Genomic DNA, 14,045 nt, shown 5'->3' on the forward strand with positions numbered 1-14,045 from the left:
TGGCTTCTGATAAAACACTACTGGCACACCGTTCCACCTCAAAATGCTGCCTGTGGCTCAAGCCTTTTTTCCCCAAGGAGTGACATAAACCATCTGTGAGATGTAGATTTAGACATGAAGATTTAGACAGAAGCTAGTGGTTCTGATGATTTTTTTTTAGTTTAAAATGATAGAGCTGGACATGAAGGAAGACCTTGTGTTTTCACTCAGAGCCAGTGGCACACAGCACCAATGCTCTCAAGGCTGTACATAAGGTTTCTTGCTGTACCTTTAGAGCATCTGGGAATACTGAAATTCCTTCCATTCTGCATTTTTCCTTTCTCTTTCTCCTACTCCACAAAAAAACAACAGTCAAACACAATGTACCATTACATCCATAAAGGAATTATTAGCAGGTATCCTTTCTTGAAATTTCTGTCTAAAACATGAGAATTAGGTTTAATACCACCCTGTTGGTTTGTAACATTTATTTCTGGAGTTTTTTAGGCTTCAAAAATTTCTCTGCAAGAAGGCAGAGGCACATGTGTGAGGATTCCAATGATCTTCCTCTGAACAACCGTGCTTGCTTCTGGTCTTCTCCTCACTGAAGGCAATAAATTCCACGAGATCAAAACTGTTGATCTGAGCCAAATTTGTGATCTATTCCAGTTCTGCTCCTAATGGTCAATACTGTGGTCACAGACACTATGACTTTGTGCAGCTGAGATATGTGAATGTCAAATGCTGTCTTTATACAAAGCTTCATTGCTTAGCTCCAGAAATGAATAACACAGCCATTGCTTTCTCCAATCTGTGCACTCAAGGTAAAAAATTCCCTTTGATGTTCTGTGACCTGGACAATGATCCAACAATGCCCTAGTCACCCACCTACTTTGTGAAAATCTGCCAGCTCCTGACAGCTGAAAACTGTCAAAAAAACTCCTGCAAAACCTTGTTCAGAGATCCCATACAAATGAAATGTGTGTTACAATTTACAGTTTCTTTTGCTTACCCAGGAGGTTCTCTAATAGAATATAGAAATATTCTCTTGTTTTCCTTGTATTCTTTTCACTTTACAGAAAAGAATGTCTCTTCCATGCTCACTGGCAAATTAGCTCACCCCTTTCTTTTCCATTGCTTCCACGTTTGAATGGCAAACTAATGGCTTGAATACTCAGCTGTCTCAGGTACTTGTGTAGTGAGGTTTTATGGTTTGAACTAAGTTGAAGAAGAAAAATGGTGATTTTTGCAAAGACAAATATTCTGTTCAGCTTGTGTAAATTTAATTTGGTGTCCACAGTTTCTCAAAATACAGTGATGTACTATCCTTTCTTCCAGAATTCCAGCACACACATCAGTTGTAAAACGAGCTTGATCTGAAGGTAAACTATAATGTTCCATTGATGTAGGTTGTTACTTACAAGACACCTGTGTCATTTGCAGCAGAAGCTGTAGAGAATGAGAAGGGCAATTATAAGAAAAAGAAGAACTGTTTCATATGGTGTTCTCTAGCAAATTGACTCCCTTCACAGAAATGCTCAGAGCAGAAATAAATTAAGGTGTATACATCCCTCAAGTACAATGCTGATGGGTACATAAGAAAAGACCAGGAAAAAAAGGTCTCCTAAAAAGGCTTTGGGTGGCATGCAACAAAGTGCAACAAAATTTGAGGAGAAAAATATGAAATGGCTGTTTTTTGTAAACAATGTGTATTCTCTTACTCCAATAAATCATGAGATGCACTGAGAAACATAGAAAGAAATTAAAGTATGCACATGCAAATGAAATTACAACTCTGCTTCTTCAGCAGTTCCTCAATTTCTTAATATATGAATACAACTTTGGAAATGCTAGGGTCTTTTTTCCCAATAATTTCTGTGTGTCTACATATATCAATCATACATACACGCACACACATATATATATCTGATTTAGTGTTTCATCTTAGTGAGATTTGAAAGCTACTTAGTAATGTCCTTAAAATTCAAATTTTCCTTTTTCTTTGTGGAGGAGGAGGAGCAGAAGCAGAGCAGTGAGAGTGTTAGGCATTATGGAACAGTTGACACGAAAATGGAAGATAATAAGAAAAAAATGTGACAAATCGTGCAATAACTAAATATTATTAGATAAATAAATTTATAGGGAAGTTTAAGAGTTAAAATAACTGTTGGGATAAATGACTCTGTAAACAAGCATTTTTCTGAGTAAGATTCAAATGAAGGACCACTGGGAATGCTAGTGAAACCAGTTTCAGACACTTGGATGAAAATTTATGGATTGTTGAAAAACATTTCAGCTGGATTTCTGAGAGAGGGCTACATGACATTTTTTGGTCTGGGTAAATTAAACCTGCTTCTTTGAAAAAATATAAGAATAGTATTCTCAATTAATCTCAATATTTCATCAGACCTCTATATCAATGTTTGTATAATTTTTAATGTGGCAATTTTAATTATTAAAAAATTAGAAAACCAGATGGAATTACAAAACAGCAACAGATTACTTAATTAACTTTTGCCTACTGGGATAAATAGAACATACCACAGAATATCTCAAAGCAGACACCAATGAGACACTATACATCCATTAGTATGCAGGAGGTTTGTTCTTCAGATAGCTGTTCTTATCAGACATAAGCATATGCCTATCAATCTTATTAAATAAACTCAGCAGCTCCTCACATTATAATCCACAGCATATAACATCATGGCAAAAAATCTGAAGAAGAATTCTATGATGCTCCCTGCAGACCAGTGAAATCTCCCACCTAAGTACATGAGGTGGACAAAAATCAAAAAATAATTGCTATTATTTTATGAAGGAATATAACATGTAGGTTAGTCTGCAAATACTAGAAAACATCCTTCAGCTGTGAAAGAGCCTTAACCCAAAAGTAATCAAAACATCAGATTTTAAAATTGTTGACATATTTGTCTGATCATATTACAAATGCTCTGTGAGCTCAATTGCATGACATCTATTACATACCTGGGTAAAAATAGGAGTGAATGAGATGAAGAGCAGACCTGTAAACTCATAATAATATAAATCTTCACTTATATGAAATATCCCTTGAATTTATTGCAGTAGTTTGTAGGTTTTTGTAGATTTCTTGGTATAATTTGCAAAGATGTTCTCTGAAATATAAGTTCTTTCAAAAAGGATTCCAGAAGCTCTACAATTGCTTCTTTTGGAATGAACCCCAGCTGAGGACTTCCAAGATTCCCAGAAAAACTGATGATAATTATTGCACACCCAATACGTTCCTACATGATGTGCACTGATACCTTTTTATTTAATAAAAATGAGTGTCACCATATATATGTGCATACATTTGGTTATTGCTATCAGAATTAACAGCCTGCAATTTAACCCCAGCCTATTAGAAAAAGGGCTCAGCAGACCCACACAAATGGAAACGACTACTTGCCACAGGTTTTCAACCAGGCTTCAAGACAATGTGTTTGTTAGTACCTTCAGATTAATACCAGTTAGTTTTTGAACAGTTTTAATCTCATGCTAGATGATTTAAACCAGATGAAAATAAAAATGTGTTACGAAAAATAAAAGAATACAGAAAATACAGTATTGTAGTATTTACTGAACAAAATAACAAAAACCATGTTCGCTTTTCTTTTTTTTAACAGCATTAAGTAATCAAATTTAGGCCATACAAGCATCAACAAGAAATGTAAGTAACTGTACTATTAAGGTGGCATCTACAACTTTTTTAAACTGCTCAAAATCCAAAACCACAAATGTTGTATACCTCACTTAAAAATCATTCAAGTGCTTTGCACAGTATGTAAAAAAACTGATAGTAAATGACTGCTATGAAACGTACATGCAGCACCTGAATTTTATATTTCAATACCTCAGGCCCAGATCATCGAAGCATTTAGGTTTCCACTCCTCAGGGAAGCTCTGGGTCTCCATGTATATTAACCCCTTCCCTGAAAGGAGTAACTGGTTTTGACGGTGTGAATTTATAGCATTGTCTTTCCCTATGCAGGGAGGGAAAGGGTCAATTTTACAGAAAGAATGGTTCCAATAGGCAGAAAGTTTATGGCACTGCAACTACATGAACCACCTTCCCTACACAACATAAAAATATTCTATTAAGGATTATTTTACAACTCAGTGGAAATATGCAGTAATGCAATTCATTTCCTTTGTCTGGATGACAAAAATGCAGTCTTAACAGTCACAAGAACCCGCCTTGTGTTAGCTATAAAAAAAAATATATTTATATATATATTTATGCAACTACTATGTGCATTAAACAAAACCACTGTATGAATCAGCAGGGTTCAATAACACTTGTATCTGAATCTCTGGAAGGGGTGCATTGAAGTCTATGGTGCTTCTCAGTAAGGACTCACAATGAAATGGTAAAGAATAGAAACCCATTTATTTTAAATCTTATTTTTCTTACCCCATTGCCTAAGAAATGGTCCATAAGCTCTCTGGCAGCTAAAAGGATCTGTTGCCTTTACTTCAACCTACTGCTGAGAAATGAAAAATACACCTTTATACAAACCTGATAATTCATTTTTTAGTGAACACTAAAACTGAAAATCAGCCCAATGTCATTGTGAACTCCCATGAAATAATTCCACCATCGTGAAAATTCTCTCTTGTCTTCGCTTCTTACCAATCTGTATATCATATGAGTTGTTTAGCAGGCTAGTAATCAGCAATGTACAAGAAACATTGTATTACTCCTGGAAAGCATTTACATTGTGACTCAGGTTGGCTGGTTAATTTAGAATTGAAAAGTGTATTTCACTTATATAAATGTTGGAAAAATCCTTTTTTTTTCTTCTTTACCTGTCTTAAGATACTTTTCTCAATCACTGTGAACACTGATCAGTGCCCTTTGCACTGAAATGGTACAGATTTTTTCCTCAGTCTTTGAGATAACAGAGAAGACTTGAACCAAAGGGCAATACCCTTGCGCACCAAAGCTTTATTATATTTCTGATTACTGTGCATCCCCACACCTAAACAAATGACACGGCACTTGTGCCAGTTCTGATACTGTAGGTGTCCACTGACAAGTGTTCTGCATGAACCATTGTGTCTCAGTCCACTAACAAAAACTACTGTGCAGTAGTAATCTGGTATCTTAGATAATTTTTCTTCTTGGACAAAGTTTATCCAGAATCTTCTTTCTATCAGGCTACAGCAGCTTAGGGCTCCTTTTCTTTAAAGAGAGGCAAAATAAATGTCTTACACCTGTAGGCCAGTACTGGTGTTCTGTCCCAGAAATTTTAGCACTGCTCTGATACGATGAACCCTTCTTTTTCTCCCACTGGTTCCACCTCAGCATAGGCAGGATGTCCAGATCCTCTTCTGAATTTCATTGCTGGCCATCTGCTTGGACGTCGCTACAACAGCAACAAGAAAAGAAACTTTTATGAAGGGTACTACAGTGAATTGTTAATAAAAAGATCTAACAATATCCTGCAATTTCGACCTCGCATACTAAACCACACTCCCTGTAGGAATAGAAAGGTGCAGTTCAGCAGCAGCAAAAGTCAGAGGAACTAATCCCTCCTTTCGTGACTGTTCTCAAACATGTAAACAATTACCCCTACTCTTAGCAAAGAGGATGAAATAGCTCCTGTCTAAAATGGTAGATTATCAGATTTGTCATGTGAAGAACTGATGATCCACTAATGTCTAGAGGATCTGTCCTAGTTCCTTCCTAGTTCTGCATGTGGGAAATAGGTGGCAGAGTTGACAGGAACTTTAATTAAAAAAATTATTTAGGATAAAATTCTGGCAGGCTTATGCAGGACTATGAAAGTAATGACTTTCTATTTCAAGTGCTATATTTTTTACTTGAGTAGTTTACTTTGATCATTCAAATAAAATAAACATTTTTATTTAAACTCTTAAGGGCTTTGGATACAAGGGCCTTAAGAATCTTAACCAATTTCCACTAGGATCTTGGGTGCCTGCTTTAGAAACAGCTAATAAACAGACAAAATAAACAGTTATTTTCTAGGGCAGCTAAAGCAATTCCTGTATTATTATGGTATCTCTAGGTCTGAAAACTGCTTTAAACAATTTGCATTTTCAAACAAATTAATGTCAGGTAAGGCTCAGATTTTGGGTGACCAATCTGAAATTATGTCAAAGGGAATAGCTTTCAGGGAAATAGGGAAACTCCTTAATTGAGTCAGTGAGAAGAAAAAGCTTTCCTAAAAAGATTTTTCCCTATTAAAATTTTTATCTGCCAAATATACTGATTTATTTCTCTTTACTGAAAAGAGTTACAATGTGCTTGAAAGGAGGGCTAGAAGATACAGCTACTTATATAGAAACATTGCAGGAAAATGAGAGGAGAATCAATGAAAACAACTTACAGCCTATATTTTCATTGACAGTTCAAAAACGAAATAGTTTTACTTTATGATCTTTCTTCTGAATATAAACACTGCATTTGATTTTCTGTCCCTATAATACCCCATTTTTATTTCCTTTCAATCACAAAGGATACTTCATGCTGCTGGGGGTGTTGTTGGTGATTTGCTATTGGTGAATATGATATTTTGCTGGGACTCATGGTGCTGTTGGGCAGGAGTCACTACAGAAACCTTGAGGTGCCACTGAACCTTGCTCCCAAAAAACCACACAGCTGACTGCAGGTACAGCACAAAGTCTTCCTCAGTGATCATTGTCAGGAATATACCACATAAAAACTACTGCTTCCTTTTCCTCCCATTGCAGATCAGGTTACTTTTGAGGTGTTCAGAGTTAAATTCTGTTTGGCAGGTAATTTAAAATCCCAGGTCTTTCAGTGCAGCACCATCCTACAAAGTAGGAAGGCAGAACACTGTCTTCTTTAATGGATGTCTCTTCCTAACAAGAAAACTTAGTCTATTCAAACTTTAGAGAGTTTTTTTTAACCCAAGCTTGATTCTATGTGTTTTCAAAATTAAGAAGGACATTTTGGTTAGTGCTAAAGAAAAAAGGTCATATTCCGTTTTCAGGCTCACTAAAGTAAATCAAGAATAATACAATTAAATGTAAAGGGTTTATTTCAGATTTACACTGGAACGAATGAGAAAGGAATTTGAGGGAGAAGTCTCTAATGAAAATGGAAAAGGAAAAACCACTGGAAAAGGAGCAGGAAAGAATAACTAGAAACAGTACCAAAATGGCAACATCTAAGGATGAGCTTTTAATATACTAAGTTGCTCACTAATTTTATCATGTACCTATGATTAGTTACTACTTCATTGCTACATTGATGATAGATACTAAATTTACCATTTTATGCTACTCTTTTTAATTTACCTTTCCAGATGATTAGTTATGGAACAGATGTGTATCAGTTTTAATGATACAAAGCCGTAAGACATAAATATGACCTGTTTTTCCAGAAATAAAGCAAAAGACTTGAAGGTCATCTTCTAATATCGCAGTTACAGTTTTTTGCAGTTTCTTGTCACGTCTGAGGTGAGATTTTCCCTTTATAGTGATTGTTTAATTTCAGCTTCATTATGTGCATGTTGACAGTTTTAAAAGAGAGCACTGACAAACTATCAATTCATTACCTTATGTAACCCCTCAAAGGCTGTAAAAATATTTCAGCTTTAACTGAAAAAAACAAAAGTAACTTGATAGATTTTGTGATACAAAGTTCCTTCAGTTGCTGAAGCAGCTCAGGAAAAAAACCTAATGCATTCTTGCTCTTCTTTCTCTGTGAAGGCTAATTAAAATACAGCCCACCCCCCCACCCCCCATCAAACAAACTAAAATACACCAAACAACCCCACCAAACCCAAACCAAACTGGGAGAAAGCAAGCTCAGTATTTAATTAACTAATTCTCTATTTTAGCAGGAAAAAATGTTTCTTCCTCTGGAATCAGAACACTTAAAGGAAATCCTCTGAGCTGTGGCCGGAGAGGTGTAACTCCTTCTTCCTTTCAGTGTATTACAAAGCAGGAAAACAGGACTAGTATTTTTTTCATTTTTTGAAGCTTCCTTGAGTTCACTATTTTAAGCAGTGAAATTGAGAGAAAAGCACTTGTGGCCCTACACAACCAGGTTGCAGAAGAAATATGACATGCAGGAAAATAATTTATGATACACATTAAAAAGTTAATTCCTATTGAAGATCAGTAAGATAAAAGGAAAATATCCAGCAGTTCAATAATCCATGGAAAGTGAGGTCAACCTTTCATGTTTCCTACATTATGTCTCTTTACACCATTGCTGGTGGCTGTGCAGGATGTTTGACTTCCTGCAGAAATACAAAGACTAAAATAAGGATATTTATATCCATCTTGCAGAAGAGGCGGAACTTATACCTTTTGTCTTCATTCTGAGGGAAAACAGAAGGGATTCCACCTATTAAAACTAAAGGGTGAAAACTGGAGTAACTTTTCACTCTGTTTGCAAGGAAAGTGCGTTCCAACTGTATTCTTGTTCCTGATCAGTTTCTTTTGACATCTTTCAATATCAGGGATTTTTTTGAGCCTTACAGGGCCTCGTTTATCTATGAAAATCATAGGATCTTATTTAGACATGTTAAAAATTTTTGATATATATCTGAGTGCAGTTAATTGAATATAGTCTAAATAAAACTCAGTTGTTATGATCTGATCATAGTTTCTAGTGTTACAGTCGATTTTTTTCAGGTTGCTAGCCATAGACCACTTTATTTCCTGCTGAACAGTAACCAATACTACAAGACCAGTTACAGGAGGAGGGACAGTTGTGTAAAGCTGGTTGCAATACTGGTATCTGAAGACTGAGCCCCTCATTCTGAGAGGTTTTGATGCTGACGTTATCACTATCTCTAAAATTTATGCCATGTACCACTGTTCATCTGAGACAGTAATTTATCAAAAGCAGTTGTAATAATGTATATTTTGTTAGCTGCAGCAATGATGGGTTTTTACATTTCCTTTCATACATCTGCATGAAGACAAGTTTCTACCAGTAATGGACCGAAGGAACTTGGCAACAGGTATTACATATTTGATATTCTTACATCCTAGCCTCTATTATCCCCATCTTATCCTTAAGTCTATATTTCCCTGAGTACACAAAAATGGAATGAGAACAATTCTGTACAGATCCGCAGTTTCAGAAGAGCAGTGAAAGAAAAATGAAATATTTACCCCTCTGTCATCTCCTCAACTCTGCCACACACATTTTGTTCCGAAAGATTTCTAAAACACTATCAAAAGTTTCTTTGTATATTTCAACCAGCATAAAATCCCGGAGTGCTTGTGCATGCATCAGCTCTTCATTCGTATTCAGCAGTAAAACTGAACAGTGGATTTCATGACATGTGCACACTCTTTTAAAAACTGAATTTACATGAATATAAATACTTGACATAGCATGAGAAGGTCAATCTTTCAAAGTCTTGACTCTCCAGAGCTCCCTAGTAAACTTGATTTACCACTAAACTACACAGAAGCTGAAGTTGTTGAGCACCTTTTAGAATGAATGCTCTGGCACAACTTTGTCTCCTCTGTCCATTTTTTTTTTTTTATATTTCAATCTTTCCAACTTCCAGAGGACTGGTTTACTGTGTCTACTGAAGGGCTGCACCTTACATTTCCACTGATGCCAATTTCTTTGTCTAATTCAGGAGCATAGGCACATTTATAACTATTTAAAAGCTGTACTCTTTAACCACACTTTGTCAAGAGAGCCTATTTAACTCTGATGATATGGAAATATGCAAATATGGAGCTATCCAAATTCTGGATTTATTGTCAAAACTTCAGAAAATCTCCTGTGACTTACTAAAATAGATTAAGAAAAAGGAAACAAAACTACAGTAAGGTCTTACTAAATGTTAATCTGATACTCTTCAAGATCCATTAGTCTAAGTACTTGTCCAGTGTTAATTTGCCTGAATAGTCAGGTTTCATGTGAAAAGTAAAGATCTTTCTGTTACCAATTACCTTGACCATAACATGTATTTTTGTGCTCAGTTGCCTGAAATTTGTGCATCTTTAATTTCTTCTAGAAACACCCAAATTATTTGGCAAATCACAGTCAGAAGTGAATGTAGCTACTAGTATCTGAAACTATACCCTGATATATTTTCCCAGGAATAAGAGAACAATTGCCTGACATCATGTTAAACTTGTATTTTGAAGAAACTGTTTTCAAGTAAGGATTGCTTCAGACTTAAGATTCAGTAGAGTCATTTACTGGCTTCATTTATTTTTCTTTTTGATAGAACTACTTGTTTAATGTATCTTTTTGTGATTTAAACCATCTTTCTATAACGGTTTCTGCAGTCTTATGTTCATCTGAGGAGTTGGCAGCTGAAGGACGAGAAACAGAATGCCTCCTTCCTCTACACCTTTGACTTTTATTGTCAGTGTTGATTATTTATTTTAGTGCTTCTCCCTTGTGGTCGATTTAGATTTCCCTTGCTGAACTGCTGGTTCCTGCTGAGCTGGATAAGCTTTGGAAAAATAACTTTACTATCAGTACTAGGCAATGACAGAGAGATCAATGACAATACCCCAAATGCCAGGATACTGCAGGACTTTGAAAGAAGGGAAAAATGATACCTGTTCTCTTCTTTTTAATCATCATCTTAATGAAAAGCAATTCAGCCTGAACATCTGGACAAAAACTAATTGATGACCATGTTAAGCCTATTTCAAACATAATCCCCTGTAAAAAACAATGGGCCATGTCCCAGAAGAAAACAGCAGAGCTGTGTGAGCTCCATCAGCTGGTTTAGACAGCTGAGGATCTAATTCTTTTTACAAAAAAACTTTTTTTTTTTTAATCTGTCTCCTATTTACTTATTTTTTGAAGACACACTGTATTTGTGATATTAATGCAGAAACCTAGAAATAGTGCATGGAAAACATGGCTGGATGTCAAATCTAGCTCTTATTTGTGTTTAAGCAGAGAGGTAAAATGGTGAGCCAGAATTGCCCATTAATTTCCTGAGCTCTGAATACCAAGAACTCCAGCATTTTAAACTATTTTCTCATATAATTTCCTTCCTCTAAGCAGATAGGTGATGAGCAGAAGGTCAAAATCTGAAGAAAATCTACTGCTAGATGTGTGTGCCAGTGAATGTTTTCAGATACCAAAATACAATCCCCTATACAGCCCACCATTAAAAAACCCCAGTATTTATTGCTTTCTCAGAGCACCCCACCTAGGGCTCAGTATTTAGAAGTCATCTCAGTTCATGCTAAGAGTCTAAATGCTGTCAGCTTTAAGTGAGGCAGAGTTAAATGACAGGAATGCAGATCCTTTCATGCTGGTTGGTCTTTATGGTATAAAACAGTCCCAGCCTTATTTCATTTACTAGTGAAGATATAATTTAAGTTAAATCAAGGACATAATTTAAGTTAAATAATGGATTTAAGGTGCATGCAAATCATGGAGTCAAGGTGCATCCTCCATGCTCTGATCACACATTATTATTTATTTGTTGAAGATCTGCAGCTGTTTTTTATTTCCTCCCTCCCTGTCTTTTTCCTGAAGGTCACTCCCGGGCTTGATAGCACCAGTTCAATTCTCTGTGTAGCCATTAAAACAGACTCCTGAAATTACCCATTTTAAACATCTGAGATTAAGTAAAACAACCAACAAAAAAGGTATGTGCATGTGTGTACATGTGTACATATATGTTTCTATGCAGCTGAACCAGCAAAATAAAGCTCTGGAATACCTCCAAGGAGGCTGGGAACATGAAGGCAAAAGCTGTGACCTTCAGAATAGGATCTAAACTCAAAAGAATGTTAATTTTTAACCACAGACATCCACAGTGCTCTTCAATGTGTGACATATTAACTACTATTAATACATAGACAGCCACTAATACGTAAGCTCTGAATTCATTCATATTCTTACAGCTTTGGAGTCCACATATGTTAATAAGTTTTGTAATTATAAGCTGAATACAAGAGAAAGACTCTTTTGTCTGAGGTTAAGAAGTCCTAATTTGAAATGTCATTTTAGACTCCTTAAAATCCTTTGCCCCCAGAGAATCACCAAAGTAAAATTTTATTGAGCTGTTGTCAAGTCTCCTGTAATCATCCTTGTCAATGGTATCATTGAGTCCATCTGGGAAGAGACACCCCAGTATCACCAGAAACCCCAGTGTTTCACTCCTTACCTTATCACAGAATCATAAAATATTCTGAGTTGGAAGGGACCCACAAGGGCCATTGAGTCCAACTCCCAGCCCAGCACTATCCCCAAAAGTCACAACATGTGCCTGTGAGTATTGCCAAATGCTTCTTTAACTCTATCAGGCTTGGTGCTGTGACCACATTCCTGGGGAGCTGTTCCAGTGCCCAACCACCCTCTGGGTGAAGAACCTTTTCTAACCTAAACCTTTCCTGACACAACCTCAGGTCATTCCCTCAGGTCCTGTCACTGGTCACCAGAGAGAAGAGATCAGTGCCTGCCCCTCCTCTTCCCCTCGTGAGGAAGTTGTGGATTCCAATGAGGTCTCCCCTCAGTTTCCTCCAGGCTGAACAGACCAAGTGACTTCAGCCACCATAAGTGGCAACAAAGATTGCTCTCCTTTGGATTCCCTCTAATAATTATTTTCTTACATCGTAGCACCCAGAACGGCTCCCAGCACTGGAGGTGAGGCCGTCCCAGCTCAGAGCAGAGCAGGACAATTCCCTCCCTTGCCTGGCTGGCCATGCTGTGTCTGATGACCCCCAGGACAGGGCTGGCCCTCCTGGCTGCCAGGGCACTGCTGGCTCATGTGCAACTTGCCAAGGAGCAGGACCCCCAGGTCCTTTTCCATTACACTGCTTTCCAGCATCTCATTCCCCAGTCTGTCTGTACATCCACAGCTGCCCCATCCCAGGTGAAGAATCTGACACTTTCCCTTGTTGAGTTTCATGTGGTTTGTTGAACTGGACATCTTGTGCAGAAGGACACTGTGAGAACTATCACTGAAAGCTTTACTGAAATCCAAAAAATCTTATAATCAACTGTCTCTTCTTGACAAACCAGCTGGGTTACCTTGTCATAAAAATCAGGTTTGATGAGGCCTCTCATGAGACCATGCTGGCTGTGACCAGTGACTGAGTTGTCTTTAAGGTGTGTTTCAACATCTCTCAGAATAATCTTCTCCATAATTTTATCAGGAACTGAAGTGAGACTGACAGGCCTGTAGTTTACGGGGTCCTCCTTCTTGCCTTTTTTGAAAGTTCAGACGGCTTACACCAGCTTCCAGTCAGCTGCAACTTCTTCATATTCCCAAGACTGCTCAAAAATCATTGAGAGGTTCTGCAATGACATCATCCAGCTCTTTGAGGATTCCTGAATGAATCCCACCAGGCCCTATAGATTTGTAAGGATCCAGCTGGAGCAGCAGATCCTGCACAGTTTCAAGTTTGTCTGGGAACTGATCATTCTCACAGTCATGGTCCTCCAGCTCAGGGTACCCTTGACCCATCCTCATGTTGAAGACAGAGGCAAAGAATGTGTTAAACACCTCTGCCTTGTCTCTGTCCCTGTTTGTGAGGAGACCATCTTCATCCTGTGATGGGACAACGCTGTTTTTACATTGCCAGTTGCCATTGGTATATTTGAAAAAACTCTTTATATTGTTCCCCACAGCTCTGGCTGGCTTCAACTCCAGCTGAGCTTTGGCCACACAAATTTTCTCCCTACAGTGGCCAGCAGTGGCTCTGTGTTTTTCTCATGTCACCTGACCTTGCTTCCACTGGGCATACACTTTCCTTTTTTGCCTTATTTCTAAGAGAAGATTCCTGTTCTGCCAAGGTGGCCTTCTGCCTCACCTGCTTCACTTCTGATATTTGGGAACTGCCTGCTCCTGTGCCCTTAGGAGGTGATGTTTAAAGAGTGACCAACACTGACAGATGCCAGCACCTGCAAAAACATGTTCCCAGAGGATCTTACTCACTATTCCTTGAGGAGTCTGAGGTCTGCTTTCCTCAGGTCCAGAGCTGAGGTTTTTCCTTCTGTTAACAGAGATTTTAAACTTGATTGCTTCACTGTGGCCAAGATGGCCACCAATCTCCACTTGCTCACAAGATCCACCCTGTTGACAAGGAGTAGATCAAGG

The 14,045-nt window shown here is 37.6% G+C and overlaps 1 protein-coding gene across 2 annotated transcripts in view; it reads right to left on the reverse strand.

Moving 5' to 3' along the window:
- Positions 1-2,395: 2,395 nt before the first annotated feature.
- The window catches only part of PLXDC2 (plexin domain containing 2), a 253,479-nt gene continuing 241,829 nt past the window's right edge, over positions 2,396-14,045 (reverse strand). For both annotated transcript variants that reach the window (XM_015619087.3, XM_015619088.3), the window contains exon 14: positions 2,396-5,369. In XM_015619087.3, coding sequence (XP_015474573.1) covers positions 5,253-5,369 — 117 coding nt within the window. In that variant the 3' untranslated portion in view covers positions 2,396-5,252. The remainder of the gene's footprint in view (positions 5,370-14,045) is intronic.

This window comes from Parus major, chromosome 2 (assembly GCF_001522545.3).
Source record: "Parus major isolate Abel chromosome 2, Parus_major1.1, whole genome shotgun sequence".
NCBI classification, from domain to species: Eukaryota; Metazoa; Chordata; class Aves; order Passeriformes; family Paridae; genus Parus; species Parus major.